The sequence below is a fragment of the Pagrus major genome, chromosome 7 (genome assembly GCF_040436345.1).
Source record: "Pagrus major chromosome 7, Pma_NU_1.0".
Lineage (NCBI taxonomy): Eukaryota > Metazoa > Chordata > Actinopteri > Spariformes > Sparidae > Pagrus > Pagrus major.
The window spans coordinates 26,765,127-26,776,103 of NC_133221.1; the positions used below are offsets into that span (position 1 = coordinate 26,765,127).

The 10,977-nt window shown below is 40.4% G+C and overlaps 1 protein-coding gene across 1 annotated transcript; it reads right to left on the reverse strand.

The window, feature by feature from the left end:
* Window positions 1–2,783: 2,783 nt before the first annotated feature.
* Window positions 2,784–10,977, reverse strand: LOC140999702 (protein-glutamine gamma-glutamyltransferase 5-like). The gene is made up of 11 exons (XM_073470223.1): window positions 10,746–10,977; window positions 10,529–10,647; window positions 10,277–10,405; window positions 9,926–10,103; window positions 8,711–8,846; window positions 8,281–8,384; window positions 7,811–8,050; window positions 5,247–5,474; window positions 4,888–5,048; window positions 4,279–4,418; window positions 2,784–3,295 (listed from the first exon to the last, which is right to left on the reverse strand). The coding sequence occupies exons 1-11, from the start codon at window positions 10,975–10,977 to the stop codon at window positions 3,139–3,141; spliced, it is 1,824 nt and encodes a 607-aa protein (XP_073326324.1). The 3' UTR covers window positions 2,784–3,138.

Consider the following 10,977-nt stretch of genomic DNA (forward strand, 5'->3'; position numbering starts at 1 on the left):
TACCTCTACTCTAATAACATTTTGACTTTACTTCAGAAGGTATCTGAAGTGTGTTCACCAAAGGAAGGCCGTTCTGAATGTGGTGTCCACTCAAAAATTATGAAAGGAGGAGGGAAGACAGTAGGGGGGCATGATAAATAAGACCATTGAGAGGACAGATGATAAAGGGTCGAGGAGAGGAGGGGGGGAGAAGGTGAGAAACAAGGAAAAACAAAGAGGAAACAGGAGACAAGAGGGGTTAAAGAGAAGGAGGACGGGATGGAGAGATGGAGGATGTAAAGCAAAGGAAGGAGGGATATGCGGAAAGTGATCAAGATTAAGGAGGGAAGAGGTAATGAAGAGCAGCTGGATGGGAGGGATGAAAATCAGTGAAGTCAAAAGGGAGGCAGGGAGGAGGGGGAGAACAGAGGGAGGGAAGACAGATATGGACTGAAGACAAAGGAGGGAGGAAGGAGGGATGAATAGAAAAGGTGATTGGCATGGAGAAGGAAGGAGGCAGAAACATAAATTAAGGACAAAGGGAGAAAGGACAGAGGGAGAGAGAGGGAGAAGAACAAAGTAAAGAAGAAGTGAGATCAACATTGAGGAGCCAAGAGGGAGAGATGGATGAAGAGCAGGATGGTTGAAAAGAGCGAGGGATGAAGAGAGGGAGGCCGTGACGGGGAGCCATTAATAATTTATGATAGCCTCAGCTTTTCAAAGCAGCCCAGCGGTCCCGCTCCCTGCTTTCCCCTGACGTTTAATTTGTCTGAAAATCAGCGAGCGTGGAGTCTGATTATCGTCTCCGTCTGCCAACGCCTCTGCCTCCATCTCACTGACACTGAGGTGAGATCACAAGCTGTTCGGTACACACATGTCAGCCTGGGATCCTTTAGGTGAGAACAATCCTCGTCTATAAGCTGCGTCAGTATCTCCGTGTAAAGGATCTCAGAGCCTCTCAGAGTTTCCTGAAATTAAATGCCCAAATACAGACCTCGGATCTGCTATATTATTCCATTTATAAGACCATTACATTGGCTGGGAGAAGTGCAGGACGTGCAGTAAAGTGCCCTTGTCCGAGCTCACTCAGTATAGTTTTACAGGCTATCTGATGGGCCCATTTCTGAACAGAGGAAGGAATGACTTGGTCTCTTACAGTAAACTAGCTGCCCTTTCAACAACTTCTCATCCAGAATCAGAATTACACTTGTATAATGTTATAATAAAATGAAGCTTCCCTCATATTAGACCACATACTGTTGATGTAGAAAATCAAGTTTCCCCATTGCCTTAACAATATGAGTTAACTGAACTTAAGCTGAATAATTTGTTGAGTTGTGAAAATAAAGTCAACTGATGCAAGTTACCTACTACAAGTTATTATACAGTCTCAATTTAAATGAGACCTGTTTTACTTTTTGGTTGTTTCCTTTCCTTCAGTTCTTGAAGCTCCTTTCTCCCACAGAAAACATGTGCTCCTGAAACGCCTTGTCAGTACTCCCACCTTTTTTTTCCTGTGACTTTGTGACATCACACTGCATCCCCATGTCGTACATTTGTATTATAAATAGTTTAGCACATAAGAATTGATTTAGCACAGCTGCTCTGTTGTTGTTAGCAATGCTGGATCAGGTGTGTGTGAGCTGGCCAGTCAGAAGGGTTGGGTAAAGAGACAGGAGCTAAGACAGAGCGTTTCAGATTTTAGCCATTTTTTAGGCATACAGTGCTGCAGCACTGGACAGTACGAGAAAACTGATGTGTTTTTTTTTTTAAGTCCATTAGTATGTAAAACTATTCCAGTAGTAACCCATAGTAAAATCACGATCCTGAAAATGAGCCTATTATGTCTCATTTAATACTGATGCCTCTACATATCCTTCATCAGCCAAAAACTATTCTTTATAATTATTATAGTTATTCTAACCATGTTACCAGGTCAGATTCCAATTTATCTAGGTCAGATAAATAATAAAATTAAAACTATTTTTTTGGCTGAGGATGATTTGGTACGGCACTTAAGCAAAGTTTCTTTTGTATCTTTTGTACACAGGGGCCCACAAGAATGAAAAACAAAGACAGTCGTTTGGTTCCTGTTTACCCTGACAGTCAATGTTCATCCTTGAACCATAACCACATGTTTATTAGGCTGTTTCTACCACAACGGCGTAGCTCCATGTTTATGAAGTCATCATATTACCCAAACCACAGTGTTTCCCTCATCTTAACCAAGTAGTCTCTGTGCCTAAACCCCACCAAACCTATACCATAGCTTCTTTACATCATATAACAGATTCATTTTCAGATTTGTAACCACCTTGGAAGGCATAGACAACAGATGTTATCCTGCCAATGGTGGCTTCAGCTCATGAAGTGCTTCTATCAGAGGGCATCGACAAGCAATGTACTTTGTAGTTTAATTTGGAGGACTTACATTTCTTGATTTGAAGAGTCAGTTCTTCATGACATGAAGGATTTCATGCTGTGGCTGCTGTCACTACGAATACAACTGTTGAGGCTGCTGCCAGTGACTGTACAGTTACATGTAGGCCTAACGACTGAATTTGGTATTAACTTTCACTGTAGCAGCGTATTTCTTATCATCAGAACAAGCAACCATGACGTATCTTAACACGCTAAAGACACATATGTATGTTTTCTTTCAACTACAAAACAGGTCTCAATAATGATTGCTGCAACAAGGTCTCCTGCTCCCGTGTTGGTAATGTGTCTTAATTTGATCAGTACACAAATAAAAATGTATCAAAGTGCAGAAGAAACAGAATTTTTTAAAAATTTTTCTTCATTTTAATAGTCTCAGAAGGAAAACATCAGACATATAAGTGGGTAGTTGCTGCCACCTAGTGGTATTACTGAGTTACTGCAATGCAGCGCAGTCCGTCCTAAGCTGTAAAAGGACAATCCACCATTTTTACACATCAAAATCAGTTTACAAAATAATCAGGACAATTCCTCAAATGGCCTCATACAAAAGAAATCAAAAAAATTCACATTTCCTGAGTGTTAGGGGGAAAAAAACCCAAATACAATATTGTAAGGATAAAAAAAGCAAACATGTTACATGTCAGAGTAAAACAAAATGAATGTGTACTTTTGCTGTTTCGTGTTGTTGAAGCTTTTGGCAGGGTGAACTCTTCAGTGTCATTGCCTGGTTACAGACACTTTGTGGAAGCACCTGGAAACGACGTTGGGGCTGTTGCTGTGTGAGAAAGTGGCTATCAGCACTTTAGTGCCAGGTGAAGTGGCCGTGATGGACACCTTCTTCTCTATTTTGTCGCCTTGCTTCAGGAGAGTCAGTCTGGGAGAGAGAGAAGAGAAACTCAATCTTTTCCAAATTTCAGCTCTCACAAAGACAAACACAGAATATTCCCAGGAGAACTACTGCTTTACACAAGAGTGGGTAATATTAGTAATATTGTATGATAAATAAAAGGGGGAAATTAGCGAGATATCCCATGTTCCACAGAGTGTGTGTGGGTGATGAGTGTTGATTAATACCACCAATTATTCAACAACTCCACAGCCAGGTGCAGAGATTTTTCTGGCTCCCAGACTTCTCGTTCTGCCCTTTCTCAAGCCAGAAAAAGCAAATGCCAAAGCAGTTCAATTGTTCCAGTATTTAGCCTGGTGATGTATTACCTCCCAACTAGATGTGTCTGCTGAATCTCTTCTCTAATTAGCTAACGTATTCCTCTCTGGGGTGAAACTTTTGCTTCATTGTCTGTGCCAATAAAAAGCCACCAAGACAAAAGAGACATGGGACCAAACCATTTATTTGTTCGTTGTCAGCCCACTGCAAAATCTGACAACGTGACTGTACTTAAAAGAATTGAGGAAAAGAGTACCTCAAAATGAGGCAACTTTTTATATTGTACAACTTATTTAACTATACAAGTTATTTAATTCTCTTTTTTTACTTTACTTGTAAAGTAAAGTCAACTTTTAAAATTTTCAGTGCAGTTTGCTCTTCTGTTATTTGGGTGATTCTCATGAAATCAACCTTTGTCATGTCTGTGAAGATTTTGGGACAAAATCATGAGAACGGTTTAAAATGGTGTATAAAAACATAATTAAGGAAAACGGAGTGTTCGAGCATTCAGCTTTCATTATGTTGCACTGTGTTCACAGTCCTGACTTAACACAGCATTTTTTAAACTAACGTTTTTCAGAGCCATGTTAACCACAAAGAAGAGGTGGATCCTTGGCATCAGGCAGGCAACAACCAGAACTACCACTTAAGAATGATGATTTACTGTACGTTTTAAAGTCTGACAGACTTACCTGGCATCCTGTTTGTCCTCTAACAAGCCAAATCCCTCGACTGTCAGCACAGCTCCGTTCAGAGTTTTCTGAAAGGTGTTGATGAAGGACACCTGGGCTGTGTACTCCTTCCTGATCTCGATGCTGTCTCCTCCTTCAATCTGTGGAAAAGACACATTGAAGAGACATTAGATAATAATTAGCTCTGGTGCTCAACAGACAGACCCACAGCTAGAAGTGCTAGTACATAATGTTGACTGGACAATGGTGACTTCTTAAACTATAAGACTGTTTTATGGTGGAAATAAACTGACTCAAAACTGTTGTGTATGGCAAATTCTGTGCATCTAATATGATGTAAAATAAACATCATGATATGATTTAATGAGTTTGAGAAGTTCTAAGCTTTAGGTCACCAAACTGTGTTTCACAGATGACCAGTGAGGGCGGATCAATGCTGAATACTTCTCTGTTATGAATTTCTGTGTTCTTCATTACAATAACTGCATCCTGTCATGAACAACTGATACCCACGAAAGAGATCAGAATGCAGAAAGATGAAGAAGAAAGAGAAAAGAAGACAACGCTGCATAGTTTATCTGCAGTACTTGAAGCTGGATGCTGCTGTACCTCTATGGTAATCTGGGGTGAGCTCATGCTGAACTCCTGCGCATCCAGGACTCTTTCTTTGGTATTCACATCCTTTATGACCACTGCCACGTTCACAATGTCATCATCTGCCAGGACCGACTCATGCTCAGAGGAAGGGATGGTGTGGTGCAGCTTCAAAACTGCAGAGAACATAAAAGATGTGGGAAAAAAATAACAAAAGAGGAACAAAGCAAATAAAATACAGGCTGGAAATAATCCTTAGTGTTTGTTTGAAGGTTCTGTAGCCAACAAAGTAATTTGTTATAAAAAATGAAGTACAACTAAATACGATCATGCAACAGTAGTGTCAGACACTGCACACATTCATACTGCCTCACCATCACCCGGCTGTATGTGCACTTGCTTGTGCTCTTTCCAGAAGCTGTTCTGCACGTTGCTGTTGAGCTCCCTCAGCTGAGCGTCGAGGTGTTCCATCAGGACCCTCGGGCTACTTGACCAGTTTGTGACCGTCACACAAATGGCAATATTCTCACCCACTGTTGGCTCTCCATCTATGTTCAGGGACACCTCCAAATCGGATGAGGCTTCTTCAGGAGACATGGCTACTGGACAAACCCATGGAGAATAGATTGCATTATTGTTACAGGTGAAAGATGAACTACTGCTATTGTTTCTAAATGTGCATGCTTACATGGCTGTTTTGGTCCTCGAACGCATTGTTTTTTGTGTTTGATCAAACAGTAAAGGGCCAAAAGTATGTAGACATTACTTCTAATTGTTTCAGCTGCCTTCTTTCATGCCCAAATACACATTTAGGTGTTTATTTTATTTCAGCTTGCTCTTCTAGAAGTTTATGCAAATGTGTTATGTGTTAATATTAAATTAGATAACCTCATTTGCATATTTGGATGGAAAATATCCGAAAACTTGTAATATAAAAAAATAATTGTCATGGTAAAAAGTTTCATGGTGATAGTTGAAATTTTGACCGTGTTACCATTTTTTGTCTCAAAATGTATAGAATTATTATATCTGTCAGAGCCTGATTTATGAAACCTTTTCTTTCTAAAACTTTTTTTTTTTTTTAGCACTGTTGCAGTATTTTCTGATAAATGGCATGATAAAACAAGACATCCAGAATTCCCTCTGAAAAACCCTTGGCTGTAATGTCAACACAATAAAACTAGAATTTTGAACCTGCTTTATACAGATTTCTGTTATGGAAATTGCTATTGGAATTTTTTACTATCGCCACCAGCCCCAAAAATCAAGTATTGGTTTGGGTCTAGTCCCTTTAAGGTTCTGCAACTGACCTCAAAATGACCAAGCACAAACAATTAATTATCATTTTTAGATTTTAGTCTCAATGTAAAATATTTCAAATAAAATATGGCATTGGAGTATAAAAAGTCCTATTTGGTCACCTGCAACTTCGAGACATGTAATATTTTACCTCGTGGCAGGGGCACATCAAACAAAAAGCATGAAGCAAGAACTCTCAATAAACTGCTCACTACAGAACAACGTTAAGAGGGTTGATGATGTGGAAAAGAAGTGAATGAATGATAAGCGAGAGAGCATGAATAAATAATCTAGAATGCTTTCATCCAAAGTATTACTACACTAGCATTGTTATTACTACTGCTAAGCATGTAACTACTTATTAGAATATACATTTTTAGTAGTTATGGTACCAGAAGGAATCTAAGCTCTGACTATGACAGTGTTCGTACTTTTCAGTGGAAAAGAACCTGTGGCATTGTAAAAATGAAGCCAATATAGACACTCTGCATATTTATTGTGACAGCATGAACAGAATGGAAGCTTACCTGGTGCACTCTGTGGTTTATCGGACAATGAATAACATGTGCTCACCGCTGTAAAAGTGAGAGATATTTTGTCACGAAAGAAGAATTTTGAAAATTAGACTTTGTAATATGGAGCATCACATGGAAGTAGAAATACCTATTTCTTGTCTTAAAATAACACAGTTACTGGTATGTGGATATTTAAGGAGGAATTTAAGGTTTCCAGAACAACTGACAAGTGTTGTTGATGTCTGAGTGATTGTGCAGTGAATGGTTGTGCAGCTTAGTTGAAAAGTTTGTCTTGAGGAAATGTATCAATGTCCAAGTGAAAATTTGTGGATGGCTTTTTCCTGGCTCACAGAAACTCCAGCCATAATTGCATCCATGTTTCCCTCACGGCGTCCAATTAATAGCTGATATCCAATAAGGGGGCATGTCGGCTGGTAGAGATAAGTGTATCCTCGCTCATCGCACCTCAGACCTAAATAAGAGCTTTGGGGTGGCCTGCAAAATGGACCACAACTTCTGAACAACTTCTGGTTCAAGTGGGGATAGAGGTCTGAGGACATATCAGACAAGGGACCTATTAAAGGGTAACTCCATCAATTTTACACATTAAAGTGTGTTTACAGGGCTTGGGGAGTACTACTGTATATGTGAAAAAAAAATAGCATGAAGTGATTTTTTTGTGAATCTATTTGAAGCTGAATTTAATCTCAAAAATTGCCTCCATTGATGTCACTCAGTGGATAAATTGCATTGTGGGTAATGTAGCTGTGTACCACTCCTCATGAAGCTTTGTGACTGTCCTTGTTCCATTGACAAAAGGACAAAAAAAGGAAAAAAAAAACTTTATAAAACGTGGAGAAAAAAGAAGCAAATTCTTTTGAGGATGAAAACGATTTGTTACACAACCACTGACCCATCATCCCACGGTTCAAAGTAGAGCCGGATGGTTGCGGCCCTGGAAAAGGAAAGTAAATGGTGAGGAAATCACATACTGATTGTTGAGGAAAAGCACAGCCTACTTCTGCTTTACAAGGAAGAAAACATTTACTGTATTTAACTTTAACTACTGTATAAACTAGCTCTCTCTTTATAGAAAGCCTCACAGACTGAGGACCCTGTCTTACTTTTCTTGCTCTTATAACTCTGTGCCAGGTTCTCTGGTTTGTCTGAGCCGATGCTCTTGGTGTAGATGAGCTGTCCAACCCCCTCAGTGTCCACCTTCCTCCCCACCACCTGTCCATTGCGCAGAATCAGCCGGACAATGTCAGCATCAACCGAGGCATAGATGAATGGAGTGTCGTAACGGGTGCTGAGGTAGTGTTGCTGGACGGCAACCACGGGACAAGGGCCACAGCGGTATATCCCTGCAGAGAATGATGTGTTTGATCCATTTACTCCCACTTTCAGTTTATTAAATCATGAAAATAAAGAGTTTGTTCATTTAGTTTGTTTAGGCATTAAAAAAAAAATCTGTCAATGTTGATCTTTCTCTTCTGATTAAAATGTCTTCCCCAGAACTACATAGTGTTCCTTTAATTATATTGAAATCCAAGTACATGACAGCACTATGTTAAAACCCACTTGGGGCACAGACCTCCACTCGTCTCCTGGGGGGTCGGATCCACCACCTGCCAGCCATCAAACTCTGGACCGAGGTCTGGTCTCCTCATCCAGCACTCCAACCACACATGGAAGTTCCTGCGAAAAGACACAATAATGGATGCAAACACATACACCAGTAATGCATACACCAACGAACATGGACATGCATGCACAGAACAGAATACATGACACAGGCAAACGACTGCAAGAAAAACAGAGCAGACAATACAAATATGACTCAGATATTGACATCGACCAGCAGGCCTCTACTCTTCTCTGGATTCATTTATCATTAGGTTAATGTGAAAAGAGACAACAATGTATTGGATTAAAAAAACACAAATCAACATAGTGCTTATTGAAGAATGCAGTTTAAAGGTAAGTAGAAGGTTTAACTGTCTTTGAATGCAAGAGACACCAACCAAATGCTGTCCTTTGACATGTTGAGCTTCTCTCCTGTGCTCGAGTAATATTCTTCAATTGTCGTGTTGCCGTCAGTGTCGTGGGCTGCGTTAAAAACTGTCACCACCCTGGAGGGAATCCCCAGCACTCTCATCACTGAAAAAAATAAGTCAGCCTTGAATGTTTGATGGACCAAGATCATCTGTATTAAGAAGTTTTTTTTTTAAAAATCACATGTAGTAGTGTAATAGTGATTATGACAATAGGTCAGTTGATGCAAATGACAAAAAAAACAACCAACCATGAAAACTAAAAAAAAAAAAAACTACAAAAACCCAACACTTTCTGAATAGTATCTGTTTGCACACAGTTTCAGTTTGTTAGATTTTACCTCAAAACAGTCTATATTGAAACATCAGTGTCTATCAGCAGACAACAACAGAGGAGAGAGAAACATTTGTTTGTAATTCATGTAAACCATCATGGTATTAGTTCCTAAATAGGCCTATATTGTGGTGTCAACATGTTTCCTTCAACCAGATCAGCAAAATCATTTTTTTCTTCCCACAGAAAAAACTCAGCGATCCACTTGGTCTCTTACTGGAATAACCCACATATGTGCTCTGGACAGATTCAAATCATTGACTAGGGCAGGTACTTTGAAAATCACACCGCCTCCCCTAAAGGAATAATTCCAGTGCAAATGGAGCTGAAGATTTTTTAGAAATGTTGCCACTGTTGACCAATGTGAGAAAGCTTGTATGTAACTCAGGCATAGTGTAGTGCAGGCATAACTGTGGAAAACCAACCAAAAACTGTCTGTATGTTAATTGCATATCACGAGAACTGTTCACCTGATCTACTGCACACTTAGCAGGTTTGTTGCTGAGGCCCCACAGGAGTGCAGTGTCAAATTTGGTGCAATTTGGACATACAATATTCATTATTCAATATTAAGATATTTTTGAATTAACAGTGAACACGTGATTTCATGGGGAAGTGGATGTAAACAAAATTTCAGCATGGTGCAACAACTTGCTGTAGTAATTTGTTGCAGTCCGGCACTGATGTAATCACCCAGATTTTAAATTGTGAAGCAAAAGCTGCATGTTTTGAACAGGCAATGAACCAGTTAAAATTCAATGAGATGCTGGGCAACTGCTCTGCATTGGGGGAAAGCTCAATAACACTTAAACTGCCTAAATGCACTCTTGTGTCACAATCTTTGAAAGTACCTGTGCAGAGGACAGATGCAAAGACCCAGCACTGGCCATAGCGCACCGGGTTGCAGTTGGATGAGACCCAGCGGTGAAGGATGTCTGCGCTGCCGCTCCAGTCCGTAGGCCTGACACCATCCTTGTAGCTGCCCGACCACTTACCCATCAATATACCCAGGTCATCATTACAATTTACCTTAGACAGGAGGAGAAACTTTGCTGACCTTTCTTTCTTTCAATTGCTCAATTCATTTCAGTCATGACAATAATAGTAACAACAACTCTGGTATGAGAGGGAATGCATGTGCATGTTTTTGTATATCTGTTGCACATACAGTACATCCAGTATTCAAGATTGTTGTCTCTCACCATAGCACAGATCACCCTGCTGAGGTAGATAGGGTCTGCTCGTCGGTAGTAGTCTCTGTTCTTGTCACTGAGGTGCTGTGGGCTAACCTGTAGGAGCTCCAGACATGCTTCCAGGACCCCAGGCTCATACTGCACACATGGAAACACAGATGTAGCTGTCCTGAATTCTTACAGAATGACCTCTTGCCTTCTTAACTTGGCTGGTCTCTCCTTTTTGTCACATTTGATTGACAACAGTTGAGTGTCACATACCTGACCAAACGACCAGGGACGCCTTCTAACGTTTGAATGGCTACCCATAAACAGCACCCCATAATCACTCGTGATGTACTCTTGTATTTGGGCATTCAGTGGCATGTACACTGGATCATCTGAAAAGCAATGGCAGTGTTGTGGAATGACTTTTATGGCAACATAATAGCAGAAACTGCAGGCACTAACAGGAAGGAGTACCAGGACATGGACCCACCTTTCAGCCAAGGGTTGCAGAGCAGCACAAATGATCCCACTGCAAAACTCCTTCTGCTACTTGTGGTCATTATGTGGAGCTGGAGGTTATACAGACCCACCGAGGACAGAACAGGGGAGCAGATGTGGATGGTGACTGACTGAAGAGTCAATTCGTCAGAGAAGATTCTGGCTGACCATTTTTCTGGGTTGAACTGATTGCCAGAGAACTGGGCTTGGAACTTCTCTGACAT

What these genes read in the sequence shown, in the direction of transcription:
- LOC140999702 (XM_073470223.1), bottom strand. Translation starts at nt 10,977, where the DNA reads ATGTCAGAGAAGTTCCAAGCCCAGTTCTCTGGCAATCAGTTCAACCCA. An exon ending in CCCCCAGGAGACGAGTGGAG is followed by an intron (nt 8,051 to 8,280) that starts GTCTGTGCCCCA and finishes CATTCTCTGCAG; the next exon opens with GGATATACCGCTGTGGCCCT. An exon ending in CACCCCAGATTACCATAGAG is followed by an intron (nt 4,419 to 4,887) that starts GTACAGCAGCAT and finishes TCTTTTCCACAG; the next exon opens with ATTGAAGGAGGAGACAGCAT.